The sequence below is a fragment of the Centroberyx affinis genome, unplaced genomic scaffold (assembly GCF_046629955.1).
Source record: "Centroberyx affinis isolate AG114_WGS23_722 - 3 ecotype Tasmania unplaced genomic scaffold, CSIRO-AGI_Caff_v1 ptg004939l_1, whole genome shotgun sequence".
NCBI classification, from domain to species: Eukaryota; Metazoa; Chordata; class Actinopteri; order Beryciformes; family Berycidae; genus Centroberyx; species Centroberyx affinis.
In genome coordinates, this window is record NW_027282426.1 from 12501 (window position 1) to 26066 (window position 13566).

Consider the following 13566-nt stretch of genomic DNA (forward strand, 5'->3'; position numbering starts at 1 on the left):
GTGGGGAAATGGTTGCAGCAGTAAACAGGATACAGCAAAGAAAAATATATATATATAATATAATAATAAACAAATAAAATATGAATAAGAACAGAACTAATGGGGATTGTTAAACTCCCTCCCACCCTCCCTCCTTCCCTTCTTCCCTCCCTCCCTCCTTCTCTTCTTCCCTCCTTCCTTCCCTCCTCCCTCCCTCCTTCCTTCCCCCTCCCTCCCTCCTTCCTTCCTTCCCCCTCCCTCCCTCCCTCCCTCCTTCCTTCCCTCCCTCCCTCCTCCTGCAGGATGGCTGGTGCTGGGTGTGAGCCGGCTCAGGACGGGTGAGGTCCAGCCTCAGCTGGAGGACGGGGGGAAGGCGGAGGTCCGGGACGTAAACGTCCACCGGCGCTTTGTGTCTGACTCCGCCTCCCTGTTCCTGATCTACTTCCTGCAGCTGGCTGTCATGGCGATGTACCTGAGCCAGGAGCAGCTGAAGCTGGTTCCTCTGCTGACCGTCGTCTTCGCCCTCGGACGGTAAGATGAAAGTGTCTGACTGCAGTTCAGCTCAGCTCATTTACATAAAACATAGAACGTGATTAAAAAAATCAAAAAAACACAGAAAGTAGAAAATCTGTCAGATGAGATTGTTGAGACGAGAGTGTTGAGGAGGGTTGAGGAGTGTCCAGCAGTGTCCAGTAGTGTTCAGCAGTAGTGTTTAGCAGTAGTGTTCAGTAGTATTCAGCAGTGTTCAGTAGTGTTCAGCAGTGTTCAGCCGTGTCCAGCAGTGTCCAGTAGTGTTCAGCAGTAGTGTTTAGCAGTAGTGTTCAGTAGTATTCAGCAGTGTTCAGTAGTGTTCAGCAGTGTGTTCAGTAGTGTTCAGCAGTGTGTGTTCAGTAGTGTTCAGTAGTGTTCAGCAGTGTGTGTTCAGCAGTGTTGAGTAGTGTTCAGCAGTAGTGTTCAGCAGTGTGTGTTCAGCAGTGTTCAGCAGTGTTGAGTAGTGTTCAGCAGTAGTGTTCAGCAGTGTGTGTTCAGCAGTGTGTTCAATAGTATTCCATAGTGTTCAGTAGTGTTCAGTAGTGTGTGTTCAGTAGTGTTCAGTAGTGTGTGTTCAGTCGTGTTCAGCAGTGTTCAGCAGTGTGTGTTCAGCAGTGTTCAACAGTGTGTGTTTAGTAGTGTTCAGCAGTAGTGTTCAGCAGTAGTGTTCAGCAGTGTGTGTTCAATAGTGTTCCGTAGTGTTCAGTAGTGTGTGTTCAGTAGTTTTCAGTAGTGTGTGTTCAGTAGTGTTCAGTAGTGTGTGTTCAGTAGTGTTCAGCAGTGTGTGTTCAGCAGTGTTGAGTAGTGTTCAGCAGTGTGTGTTCAGTAGTGTTCAGCAGTGTTCAGCAGTGTTCAGCAGTGTGTGTTCAGTAGTGTTCAGTAGTGTGTGTTCAGTAGTGTTCAGTAGTGTGTGTTCAGTAGTGTTCAGTAGTGTGTGTTCAGCAGTGTTCAGCAGTGTTCAGCAGTGTGTGTTCAGTAGTGTTCAGTAGTCTTCAGCAGTAGTGTTCAGCTGTTCGTGTTCAGCAGTGTGTGTTCAGTAGTGTTCAGCAGTAGTGTTCAGCAGTGTGTGTTCAAGTGTTCAGTAGTGTGGTCAGTAGTGTGTTCAGTAGTGTTCAGTAGTTTGTTCAGTAGTGTGAGTTCAGCAGTGTTGAGTAGTGTTCAGCAGTGTGTGTTCAGTATTGTTTAGCAGTGTTCAGCAGTGTTCAGTAGTGTTAAGTAGTGTGTGTTCAGCAGTGTTCAGTAGTTTGTTCTGTAGTGTGTGTTCAGCAGTGTTCAGCAGTGTGTGTTCAGTAGTGTTCAGTAGTGTTCAGCAGTGTGTGTTCAGTAGTGGTCAGTAGTGTTCAGTAGTGTGTGTTCAGTAGTGTTCAGCAGTGTGTGTTCAGTAGTGTTCAGCAGTGTTCAGTAGTGTGTGTTCAGTAGTGTTCAGTAGTGTGTGTTCAGTAGTGGTCAGTAGTGTTCAGTAGTGTTCAGTAGTGTGTTCAGTAGTGTTCAGTAGTGTGTGTTCAGTAGTGTTCAGCAGTGTGTGTTCAGTAGTGGTCAGTAGTGTGTTCAGTAGTGTTCAGTAGTGTGTTCAGTAGTGTTCAGTAGTGTTCAGCAGTGTTCAGTAGTAGTGTGTTCAGTAGTGTTCAGCAGTGTTCAGCAGTGTGTGTTCAGTAGTGTTCAGCAGTGTTCAGCAGTAGTGTTCAGTAGTGTGTGTTCAGCAGTGTTCAGCAGTGTGTGTTCAGTAGTGTTCAGCAGTAGTCTTCAGCAGTGTGTGTTCAGCAGTGTTCAGCAGTGTTCTGCAGTGTTCAGCAGTAGTCTTCAGCAGTGTGTGTTCAGTAGTGTTCAGCAGTGTTCAGTAGTGTTCAGCAGTGTTCAGCAGTGTTCAGCAGTGTGTGTTCAGCAGTGTTCAGCAGTGTGTGTTCAGCAGTGTTCAGCAGTGTGTGTTCAGCAGTGTTCAGTAGTGTTCAGTAGTGTTCAGCAGTGTTCAGCAGTGTTCAGCAGTGTGTGTTCAGCAGTGTTCAGCAGTGTGTGTTCAGTAGTGTTCAGCAGTGTTCAGCAGTAGTCTTCAGCAGTGTGTGTTCAGCAGTCTTCAGCAGTTTGTGTTCAGTAGTGTTCAGCAGTGTTCGGTAGTGTGTGTTCAGTAGTGTTCAGCAGTGTTCAGCAGTAGTCTTCAGCAGTGTGTGTTCAGCAGTCTTCAGCAGTTTGTGTTCAGTAGTGTTCAGCAGTGTTCAGCAGTGTGTGTTCAGCAGTGTTCAGCAGTGTGTGTTCAGCAGTGTTCAGTAGTGTTCAGTAGTGTTCAGCAGTGTTCAGCAGTGTTCAGCAGTGTTCAGCAGTGTGTGTTCAGCAGTGTTCAGCAGTGTGTGTTCAGTAGTGTTCAGCAGTGTTCAGCAGTAGTCTTCAGCAGTTTGTGTTCAGTAGTGTTCAGCAGTGTTCAGCAGTGTGTGTTCAGTAGTGTTCAGCAGTGTTCAGTAGTGTTCAGTAGTGTTCAGCAGTGTTCAGTAGTGTGTGTGTGTGTCCCCAGGCTGCTGTACTGGCTCTGTGCGGCTCTTGGCAGCAGTGTTCGAGGATTTGGTTTCGGTCTTTCCTTCCTGCCCAGCGTCGCCATGCTGGCAGCAAACATCTACTTCATCTTCACCATGGAGGCTGCAGGATCCATCTTCGCCATGGAAACGCCTCCAGACCCGCCTCCCCCCCCCGCTGGCAGACAGAGGTTCTGGGGATAGAGGAGAAGGAGGAGGAGGAGGAGGAGGAGGGGCGGGGGGGCGGGGGGGGTATTTAGTTTCACAGCATGTTGAAATTTAACTGAAAACTGAAATAATTAGTTGGGAAACAGCTGGATGCCAACATCCTATCTTTTTCAATTCAATAGCTGTTGCTATGGTGATCCAACAGTGACAATGGTTGGCTGTTGTTATGGTGATCCAACTTAAACAGGTTGTACCAAATGTTTGCCAAAGGTTTTATCTGGTAGAACCTGAACACTGAAGATGTCAGTGTGTTAGTTTCAGATCCAGTCTGTCTGCTTCAAGAGTTTCTCTGCAGTAGAATAGAACACAGTAGAACACAGTAGAATAGAACACAGTAGAACACAGTAGAACACAGTAGAACAGATTGGTTCTGTTAGATTTGATTGTTTTCTATGTTTCATCACCAGCTACTGGACTCTAACTAGATCAATTAGTTTGTGTATTTCCGTTAGTCTGGGCTATTTTTGGATATATTTTTGTAATATCTACTTTATAATGCATTAAACACTCTACTCAACATGAACGTTTTTTGTATCTTATTCATATTTGTTGTATCTTCCCTTGTGGAACAGAACCAATAATCCTGTAATACATTATAGAAAACTACAATATGGAAAACTTAAAAATACCATGCAAGCAGCCTATTAACTAAATTAAATTAAATAACTGAATTAAATTAAATAACAGATAGAAACGCCATACAGAACATGTTTTTCTCCTATAAGATGAAGCCTGTAATATAAACCTGATCAACTTCAGCTGAACTGGTCGAACTGGTGACATTTTTGTCGGAGGACAGGAAACATTTGGAGCTGTCAAGCTCCCGCAGACAGACCGAGTACGACCAGAAGTTCGGCGATTTGGCCTTCAAAATAAAATTGTAAAATATAACCCCATTTAAAACCCAGTGACTGAAAAAAGAATATGAATTAAACAGTCAGTGATTGATTCTGGCTGAACTGACACCAGAGATTGGCTCTGTGCCAGCTGTGCCACTGAAGATTGAAATGATTTTTATAATGAATTTATAAGTTTAGTAGGCTGTGTGAAAATCTCCCGTCGCCTTTGTGTTATGGCTTTATTGTGAAAAGAACATTTTGCTTGTTCATTTACGGCAGAAGCTCCTCAAACACCTTCTGTTCGTCGGTATGGGTTTTATTTTGAAGGCTCCGGTGTGTTTCATTTTGTCTGGCTTGACACTGTAACTTGTCAGTCAGAAACTCGGTTTACGTCAGTAAACTTGTCTTTATCGCATGTTTTATTGAACAAAGTTGTATTTTCCATGGAGACTCTGCCTGTAAGGAGGAAAGCCTCCTGTCTGCTCCGCATCAGAGAAAACTGTCCGTTCAGGAGGCTGCGAAGAAACAAATACGGTCAGTTAATATAAATTATTTATGTGACATGGAGCCGTACTTCGGTCATATTTTATAATTATGTCTGCTACAGTTTCAGCACTGTTGTCTTCAAGTCTGATTGATGTATAAAGGTTTCTAATATAATTTAACTTCGTATGGAGAGAAAGTCCCGCGCAGTCAGTTTAAAGTTACTTTGAGAAAATGAGTTAAGTCCTTTAAGGTCTTCTGGTAAATTTGAGCCACAGCTCTTTATTTCTTTCTTCATACTGTTCGCTACCGCCCGTATATTTTGGTGGAAGAAGACTGTGGGAAGAAATGACGATCCAATATTAAAAATCGAAATGTTATTGACTAGTAGCCTATTTGGCAGAATTGAATGGTGGCTCTTCAAGATTTACAAAAGATCTAAAGTCATGTTATACTGTAGGTCGGTAGCATTAAACTGGCAGGTTTTTGGTTTCTCCATACAGGAGCACTAAAATTCATGACAGGACCGACGTGGTTAGTCATGGTAAGGGTTAAAGAATTTGTTTTATTAATTTTAATAATAAATTTGTGTCGTGAGTCTATCGAAACAGTGGGTTGGTTATTAATATAATGGAAGAAAAAAAGATCAGTGGGAATAAAAGCTGTCTTTGTTTCCTCTGTTCAGCAGAACTGACACTTTGCATACAGCACAACCTCTGGACTTCAAAGGCTTTCTGCTTGCACTAGCATTGCTAATAAAGATTAACAATCAATCAACCAATCAATAACCAAATCACCAGAGTCAGTGCTTGCTGATCAGAGACCAAGGCTATCCCTTCATGCTGTGGTGTCCACTGTATTTCTATTATTAATTGTTTTTTTCTAGCCTGTTTCAACAGGCTGCTGTCACATATCAGACTTTACAGTGTTGTTTCAGAAATTAGAACCAGTGGATTCATCTGTTGGCCGAGCTCAGCCTTTCAGTGGTGTTAGTGATGATGTTGAGGTGGTGTTAGTGATGATGTTGAGGTGGTGTTAGTGATGATGTTGAGGTGGTGTTAGTGATGATGTTGAGGTATTGTTCGGCTTTGAGGAAGTGGCAGAGCCGCCTACCATTTTCTCTAAAAACCGGTTCAACAGGATTCATCGGCACGCATCGCCAAGTTAAAGGTTCCACAACACTATAGTCTGTTTAGTTACATACTCCCACATCATAGCCCTATGATGGCAACACCTCATAGGTCCACATCATGGCCCTACATAATAATAATAATAATAATAATAATAATAATCATCATTTTATTCTATATGATACTTTTCAAAACAAAGTGCTGTATAGAGATAAGGAAGTAAAGATAATAAAAAGCCCAATACAGAATAAAAGCAGAGCCAAAACAACAGAAAAAATGTAATGTAAACCACAATAGGTGAGTGAAGTAAAACAATTATTTAAATGTTTTTCTATAAAAGATGGTTTTAAGATGGATTTAAAGATGACCCAGAGTCCTCAGGCAGGCTGTTCAGAACATGAAAGCCTGCAAAGCTTTAGTTTGCAGCCTGATAGGAACTGAACTGAATCCTCTTTACCCGGGAGCCAAAGCTAAGCTCTGAATCAAATATACTACATTCTAGCTGTGGGCTTAACATACGCTGAGAGGTTACCAAGTCTGTCCAGAATGCATTGATGAAGTCCAGCTTCTCAACCAAGTGCCAGTTCAACAGAAGAACAGAGAACATCTTTCCAGTTCAGCAGAACAGACAATGGGCCTCATTCACGAAACGTGCGTACGATCAGATTTGTGTGTGTTTGGAAACATGCGTGGGGCGTTACGCATGAAGTGATTAGAGCCACGACTCGGTGCTGCAGAGCAGCAGGGGGTCTGGACCAGCTGCTGCTGGAGACGCACGCTGCATATTGGACTGAATGGAAGTTAAATTAACCAGAGTCTCAAGACTAACTAGTTTGTCTCTAGGTGATAGAGGTTCTGCCTTGACCACATGGCTAATGACACACCTGATAAACCTTCAGACCCCTCAGCAGCGATCATGTTATCATACGTATATATCATACTCGCTCCGCCACAGAGCGCAGCACACTGAGCTGGAAGGACTTTGGATGCTTGGACACCGCAGGAAGAAAGCTCCTGTCAAGAGCTACAGTCAAAACCAACAATATTATTATAAAGCCTAAAGTCTGAGCTTACCATCAGATGGAGATGCTGCTTGAATTAAACCAGTGTCCAACTCTGCTGATGACTGGACCCTCGCTTTTTAGATTCTAAGTCAAACCGTTTCTTTTTAATTTAATTCAAGGTGTGTGTTTCTTGCCATGTTTTCTTTCTCAGATGCTGTCACTCCACTGCTTACACTTTTAAAAAGTATATAGCCTATATTTTTTTTCTCTCACTCCCAACAACAACACATTTCAGAGTTTGAATTTTTCTTCTTGGGTCTGTTTGCCATTCTCCACCACTCCAGTAATGCTTTCCATTTGCACACGACCCTTAAGACAGCAGGCCTTATATGGAGTTGCCAGGGTGTCTACCTAAGCTAATCAGCATCAACAGGCACGTGCATCCAATTAAGGAAGAAGTGGCATTCATCATCAGATACACCTGGAATACGCAAAAATCGAGACTCTGCGCATGCTTCATGAATCCCACGTTGGTTTTGCGTAGGCATGTTTCTTAAGAACAAAAGTAAGAACAATTTAAGAAAAGTTTCGTGAATGAGGCCCAACATCTTTACAGTTTGAGTTGGACCGAAGAACAGAGAACATCTGGTTACGATGTAACTGTGGTTTTCTGAATGAAGAATCTATCTACCACTCTGTTACATATTCCATAAGTACAGGGGAATGATCCCACCTGGATCAGGTGATCTGGATAAAAAGACACACCAGCCTTACCAGCCATACCCAGGGTCCCACCCCTATAAACACCTGCACAGGTGTGGCATTAGCGGTTATTTTTTATTTGGATCTGTCTCTGAGCAGCCTGTAGGTGGAGAGACAGTCTCTCGACTCGACTGCTAGTGTCAGGTTGTGCCAAGCACCATCTCTCCAAAGGAGGTGTTGGCTACAACATTCAATCAGTAAAATCTAAAAAAATGTCCGCACAGTGCGCCGTAAGTCGCCGTGCTCCAGGAACGCTGCTTGAAACAGACAAACAACCGGTCAGTTTCTCTGCACTCTGTGTGTCTGGTGTATTCTGCTGGCACCCTTGGGTTCCTAAGGGGAGAAGAATGGTCACAGGTCAACAGACTGATTGATGTGGGACCTGGAGAGCGATTTGTGGAGGAATGCTGGGTTGGGGGCGCAAGATGACCCCTGCATCATCTGGTAAGAACCTGCAGCAACTGTCATGGATGGACAGGGTCTGCAGCTCCCCCAGTCTCTGGGCTGAGGTCACTGCCAGCAAGAAAGCAGTCTTGAAGGATTTTACTGCTTGTGGCTTGTAAACACAAATTTCAAAGTTGACCCCTCCTCCCTGCGGTTGCCAGAACGGTAAAAAATAGTAAAAAAAAAAGTACAGCGAGGCAAAAGGCCAAGCAGACAAGTCTTGTTCCAAAACAAATCTGTTCACCCGTTGGAGAGTATTGAAGGAGAGGATGGGCATGAAGAGCGATGCAGAGTTGGCCTGTTTTCTGTTGGAATGGTAGGTGCCGGTTAGCTTAGCTATCAGCTTTTCTACTACAACAAAGCTACGCTAACAGTAGCTAGCTGCCAGGTCATGATACACACTAGCTCTGACCAGTTGCTCTGTTTTAGAGTTCGGGACCGCTACCACAGCCACCGAGGCTTTTAGATATAAAACGATTTAGCAGTGGTTTTGGTTGCAACGTCCCGAACATTCAGAAATAAGAAGATCCTGGCAGAAGGCAGGCTCTCTGACACACACTGTCACACACACACTGTCATAGACTACTAATGGACCATAAGTCATGATTGAGTAGGATAATTTTTGGATGAGTTTATGCTATTTCAAGGGGGTAAATTCTACTCAGTATGCCTTTAAAAACAGCCATTTCAGGTCTATGGACTCAAGAGGCTCGAAGGGGAGCTGCTGTAACGCCCCCAGAACCCTGTCCAGGTCCCACAGGCAGAAATCTGCCTCCTATGGGCCATTAGCCTCTGAGCCCCTTTGAGGAACTGGGAAATAAAGTCGCAGCAGCTACCAGCAAGCTTACAGTCCCCAACATGGGCAGCTTTGATTGCGATTGAGTAGTTGAGGATTTTCCTGCCTCCAGCTGTTCCTGTAAAAAATGCAGGATCTCTGGAGCTGCATGAGAGGGGCTCCACCCGGTGTGCCCCACACTACGATGCAAACACACCCCACTTGTAGTAGTAGGCTGCCCTGGTCAAGGCTGCCCAAACCCCCTGCATGGTCCTGACAGCAGATTCCAGCAGTGCCAAGGCTAATATCTCGGTCCTCTCAGGGGTGAGACCCAGAGCCCCTTCCCTTGAGGAAGGGTGAATCAGGGACGCCCCTACCTGGGGCAACAGGTCTGCCCAGATTGGAAGCTTCCATGGTGTCTGGTCCAACATGGGTGGTATCACTGAGAACCACACCATGTGGGGCCAATTCATTGCAACCAAGATCAGGCCCACCTTCTCTGCCTGCACACTCTGAAGGATGGGGGAAAGGAAGCCAAATGGAGGGAAGGTATAAAGAAGGCCCTGGGGGCATTGATGTGCCAGCGCATTGGTCCTGAGAGGTCATCCCTCCCCAGGGAGAAGAATCGTGGCCAATGTGTCGCCTCCCTGGAGGTGAACAAATTGCCTCTGGGCAGCCAGTCTGCTGTAGATGTACACAGTGCCTACTGCTCTGCCTACAGAGCAGAACATTATGATGCTGCAGCCATGGCAGGAAATGTGGTGAACTGTCCTCAACCTGCCCCCCAACCCTCCAGGGAAGCATCTGTAGAGATCAGCTGCCGAAGGCTCACTGGGCTCAGAGTGATGCCTTGCGCTACATCTCCTGGGTGCTGCCACCACTGAAAGGCTATACATAGCCTTTGCTTGAATCACACTTGGCTCTGCAGGGACCTCTATGGGCTCAGCCTCAAGACCCAAGAGGCACCTTTCTCAGGCTGCATATACAGCACCGCTAACGTAACCACCTGAAACACTGCTGCCATAAGGCCCAGGAGGCAGGACCAGCTGTCTCTCTCTCCTGTAGAGGGTCCTGAAAGTCTCCTGCTTCATTGCCATTAAAGGATAATTCCCGTTATTTGCAACCTGGGTATTATTTTCCTAGTTTATGCCATCATGACGATTGATTGTGTTCAAAATATCATCACTTACTTCACTGTAGAGCTTGACATAGCTTCAGTTCACCAGGCGCATTACTGTCCAATACACAAATACAGGGCCAATGGTTGAACCAAAAAGCAATTAAAACATATTCTGTAACTCATGCATCTGCTGGCGCAGGTACAGGCTCCTGTGTTCGCCAATCGCGTCTGCACCGCCATGGCTCTGTATTTTTGCAAGGAGGGCATCCATGGTGCTGCAGTTTCTACTGGGGCAACTGCTTTGGCCAAAACTGATGTAGACAGGGACACTAGGGCAGCTAGGGCCTGATCCACCACAGGCCCTAACCCTAACCCAGCCGCCCACGGTATCCAGCCTAAGGTTCACTACAGAAAGTGATCATAAAGACCTTGAGCAATATGTTTCAGATAACAGCAATCCAAGGAGGCTGCCACATGGACAAGCACCCTCACCTTACACTAGGTAAGTGGATACTGCTGCTATCTTAACTTAGCTTCTTAACTCTTTTGTCATCTACCTTTGCTTCTCAAGGTGAAAATCAAAAAAACAGTAATGCCACACCTGTGCTTGATAAGGGCAAGGCTTGGATGTATCTGGCAAGGCCAGTGTGTCTGAATCAGAAGAATCATCCACCAGTCACCTGATTCAGGTGGGTTCACTCTTCCGTACATGTGGAATATGTAAGAGTGGAGAGATAATCTCGAGATGAGAGAGAGCATCTTTACAGTTGGAGATGGACTGAAGAGCAGAGAATAGTTCGACATGGACCGCGTGTTTGCACAATCAATTAAGACACAGCTGTTAATTTTCCCTGCTGTTTCAACTGTCTGTACTATAGACTACAGCACTGAACATGATGCGTTGTTCTCACAATGAATCTTGTTGCTTCTCATTCATTAATTTTTCATTAAATTAATGAAAAATGAAAATGGGTCAAGTCACCATCCATTGCATCCTCAGTTGGCAAGTAAAATACAGAGATTATTATCTGGCCTCCATCTTTGTGTTCTTTTCTTTAGGAGTTGTACTTAGGCCAATAGATATTGCATCAGAAGTGTCATGGAGACGAACACACTGAGAAAGACTTTTAATTTGTTCCTGTTTCCTCTTAATTTGACCTTTGACAGACGTATCAGCAGCCTCCTCTGCCATTGGACCATACTGGAGTGACCTCAGCCCCTCTGCCAACAACCAGCCTGTCAGCACTGTCTATTCAGAACCCCTTCCACCACTACGCACCAATCAGAACATCTGCATTCCCCATCAATCACAAGTGGCTATTGGTGAGTTTCCTGTTTGTGATATTTGTTCCTGTTGTAATTAGTGTTAACAAGGCAACTAACAGTATTCTGCTCCTAGACTCCCGTGTAAACCATCTGTTTACACGGGAGTCTAGGAGTGATGCCTTCATTAACTTAAAATTTTTTCCTATTTTTCCTATCCTGCCATTATTTCTACCCTTTCAGGGTACATAAGCTAGCCTCTGACAGGACATGGCTGAAAGGATTTTGATTGGACCTTACTGAAATGTTAAATTTTGTGATTGGATGGAAAATAGAACCTAATAATACCATCCTGAAATGAGGTAGAACTTTTTATCTTTTTAAATATTTAAGCCCAAACTGTTCTTTCTTAAATATAACACCACAAAACAACACAAAGTAACATTCAAAGATTAAGAACTCATTTTTGATTAAAAAAAAAAACCTTATAATTACAAGCTCACAATTTGTAGTCGATTGAAATGGGACTCCTGAATCATCCCGCCCACTTTTCAGATTTTGTTGAGTGATTCAACGTCTGATGTTTCCCTCATCAACGGCATGTTGAGCCAATCAGAGCCTTTGTGGGCAGGAAAGTTTGAAAGTTTTTGCAAAGACGATATTTTTGTCAAAAACCAACATTCTTGGTTAGGAATGTAAATCATTCCTAAGTTAGTAAATCATCAGCATTCAGCAAGTAACCTCAGAGTGGCCGGATATGCCAGTGATTGGTTCAGATACGTCGGTCGCCAGTGATTGGTTCAGATACGTTGGTCGCCAGTGATTGGTTCAGATACGTCGGTCGCCAGTGATTGGTTCAGGGAAAATCAAACCCCCCCCCCAACACAGAAAACGGCTAACGAGGAGGAAACCTCAGCTGGATAATGGAGTGGAACCAGATGGACGTTCAGTCTGAAGTCAGTCTGAACAAAACAAATCACTTTGTCATCTGTTCTAGATGTGACACACAGCCATGGCGGTTATGCAGTTGCAGTGCATCATGGGGCAGCATCCTCAGAAGTTGTTGCTCATGCAGTAAACATCTGAGCACAAAGTCAACATTATACAGTGAAACACGACATCATCATTCTGCATCACACCGAGCCTGTTGACTTTCAAACAGCTGAGTGTTTCTGTCTCCTGCAGCGAGCCACATGGATTTAGATTCAGCTGCTACTGACAGGAGCAACCTGCCAAACCTGCAGCACAGACACACTGAGGACAGCATGGGTGAGCAGACACAACAGACAGTAACAGACGGTAACAGACAGAACAGACAGTAACAGACAGTAACAGACAGAACAGACAGTAACAGACGGTAACAGACAGAACAGACAGTAACAGACAGTAACAGACAGTACAGACAGTAACAGACGGTAATAAACAGACAGTACACAGTACAGACGGTAACAGACAGTTCAGACTGTACAGATAATAACAGACGGTAACAGACTGTACAGATAGTAACAGACTGTAATAGACGTACTGTAATAGACAACAGACAGTAGCAGACGGTAACAGATGGCAACAGACAGTAACAGACAGTAACAGACAATAATAAGCAGATGGTAACAGACGATAACAGACAGTAACAGACGGAACAGACAGTACAGACAGTAACAGACAGAACAGACAGTAACAGACGATAATAAACAGACAGTGCAGACATTAACAGACAGAACAGACAGTAACAGACAGAACAGACAGTAACAGATGATAATAAACAGACAGAACAGATAGTAACAGACGGCAACAGACAGAACAGACAGAACAGACAGTAACAGACGATAATAAACAGACAGAGCAGACAGAACAGACAGTAACAGACGATAATAAACAGACAGTACAGACAGTAACAGACAGAACAGACAGAACAGACCGTGCTGCCAAGCACTGGAATTCATTATCTGTATTTCTAACTAGAGAAGATCACAAAACAAAATTTAAGAAGATGCTAAGATTCTATTTACTGACGCAGGAAATGGACTAGCCTGTTATAACATCACATTTAAATGGACTAGCCTGTTATAACATCACATTTAAATGGACTAGCCTGTTATAACATCACATTTAAATGGACTAGCCTGTTATAACATCACATTTAAATGGACTAGCCTGTTATAACATCACATTTAAATGGACTAGCCTGTTATAACATCACATTTAAATGGACTAGCCTGTTATAACATCACATTGAAATGGACTAGCCTGTTATAACATCACATTTAAATGGACTAGCCTGTTATAACATCACATTTAAATGGACTAGCCTGTTATAACATCACATTTAAATGGACTAGCCTGTTATAACATCACATTTAAATGGACTAGCCTGTTATAACATCACATTTAAATGGACTAGCCTGTTATAACATCACATTTAAATGGACTAGCCTGTTATAACATCACATTGAAATGGACTAGCCTGTTATAACATCACATTTAAATGGACTAGCCTGTTATAACAT

The 13566-nt window shown here is 43.9% G+C and overlaps 1 protein-coding gene across 1 annotated transcript in view; it reads left to right on the forward strand.

The window, feature by feature from the left end:
• tmem79b (transmembrane protein 79b) overlaps nucleotides 1-3756 on the forward strand; it is a gene marked incomplete at its 5' end in the record, with an annotated part of 5593 nt that extends 1837 nt beyond the window's left edge. Inside the window, 2 exons of the mRNA XM_071545518.1 lie at nucleotides 282-510; nucleotides 3014-3756. Of these exons, the coding sequence (XP_071401619.1) occupies nucleotides 282-510; nucleotides 3014-3215 (431 nt within the window). The remainder of the gene's footprint in view (nucleotides 1-281; nucleotides 511-3013) is intronic.
• Between the last annotated feature and the right edge of the window lie 9810 nt (nucleotides 3757-13566).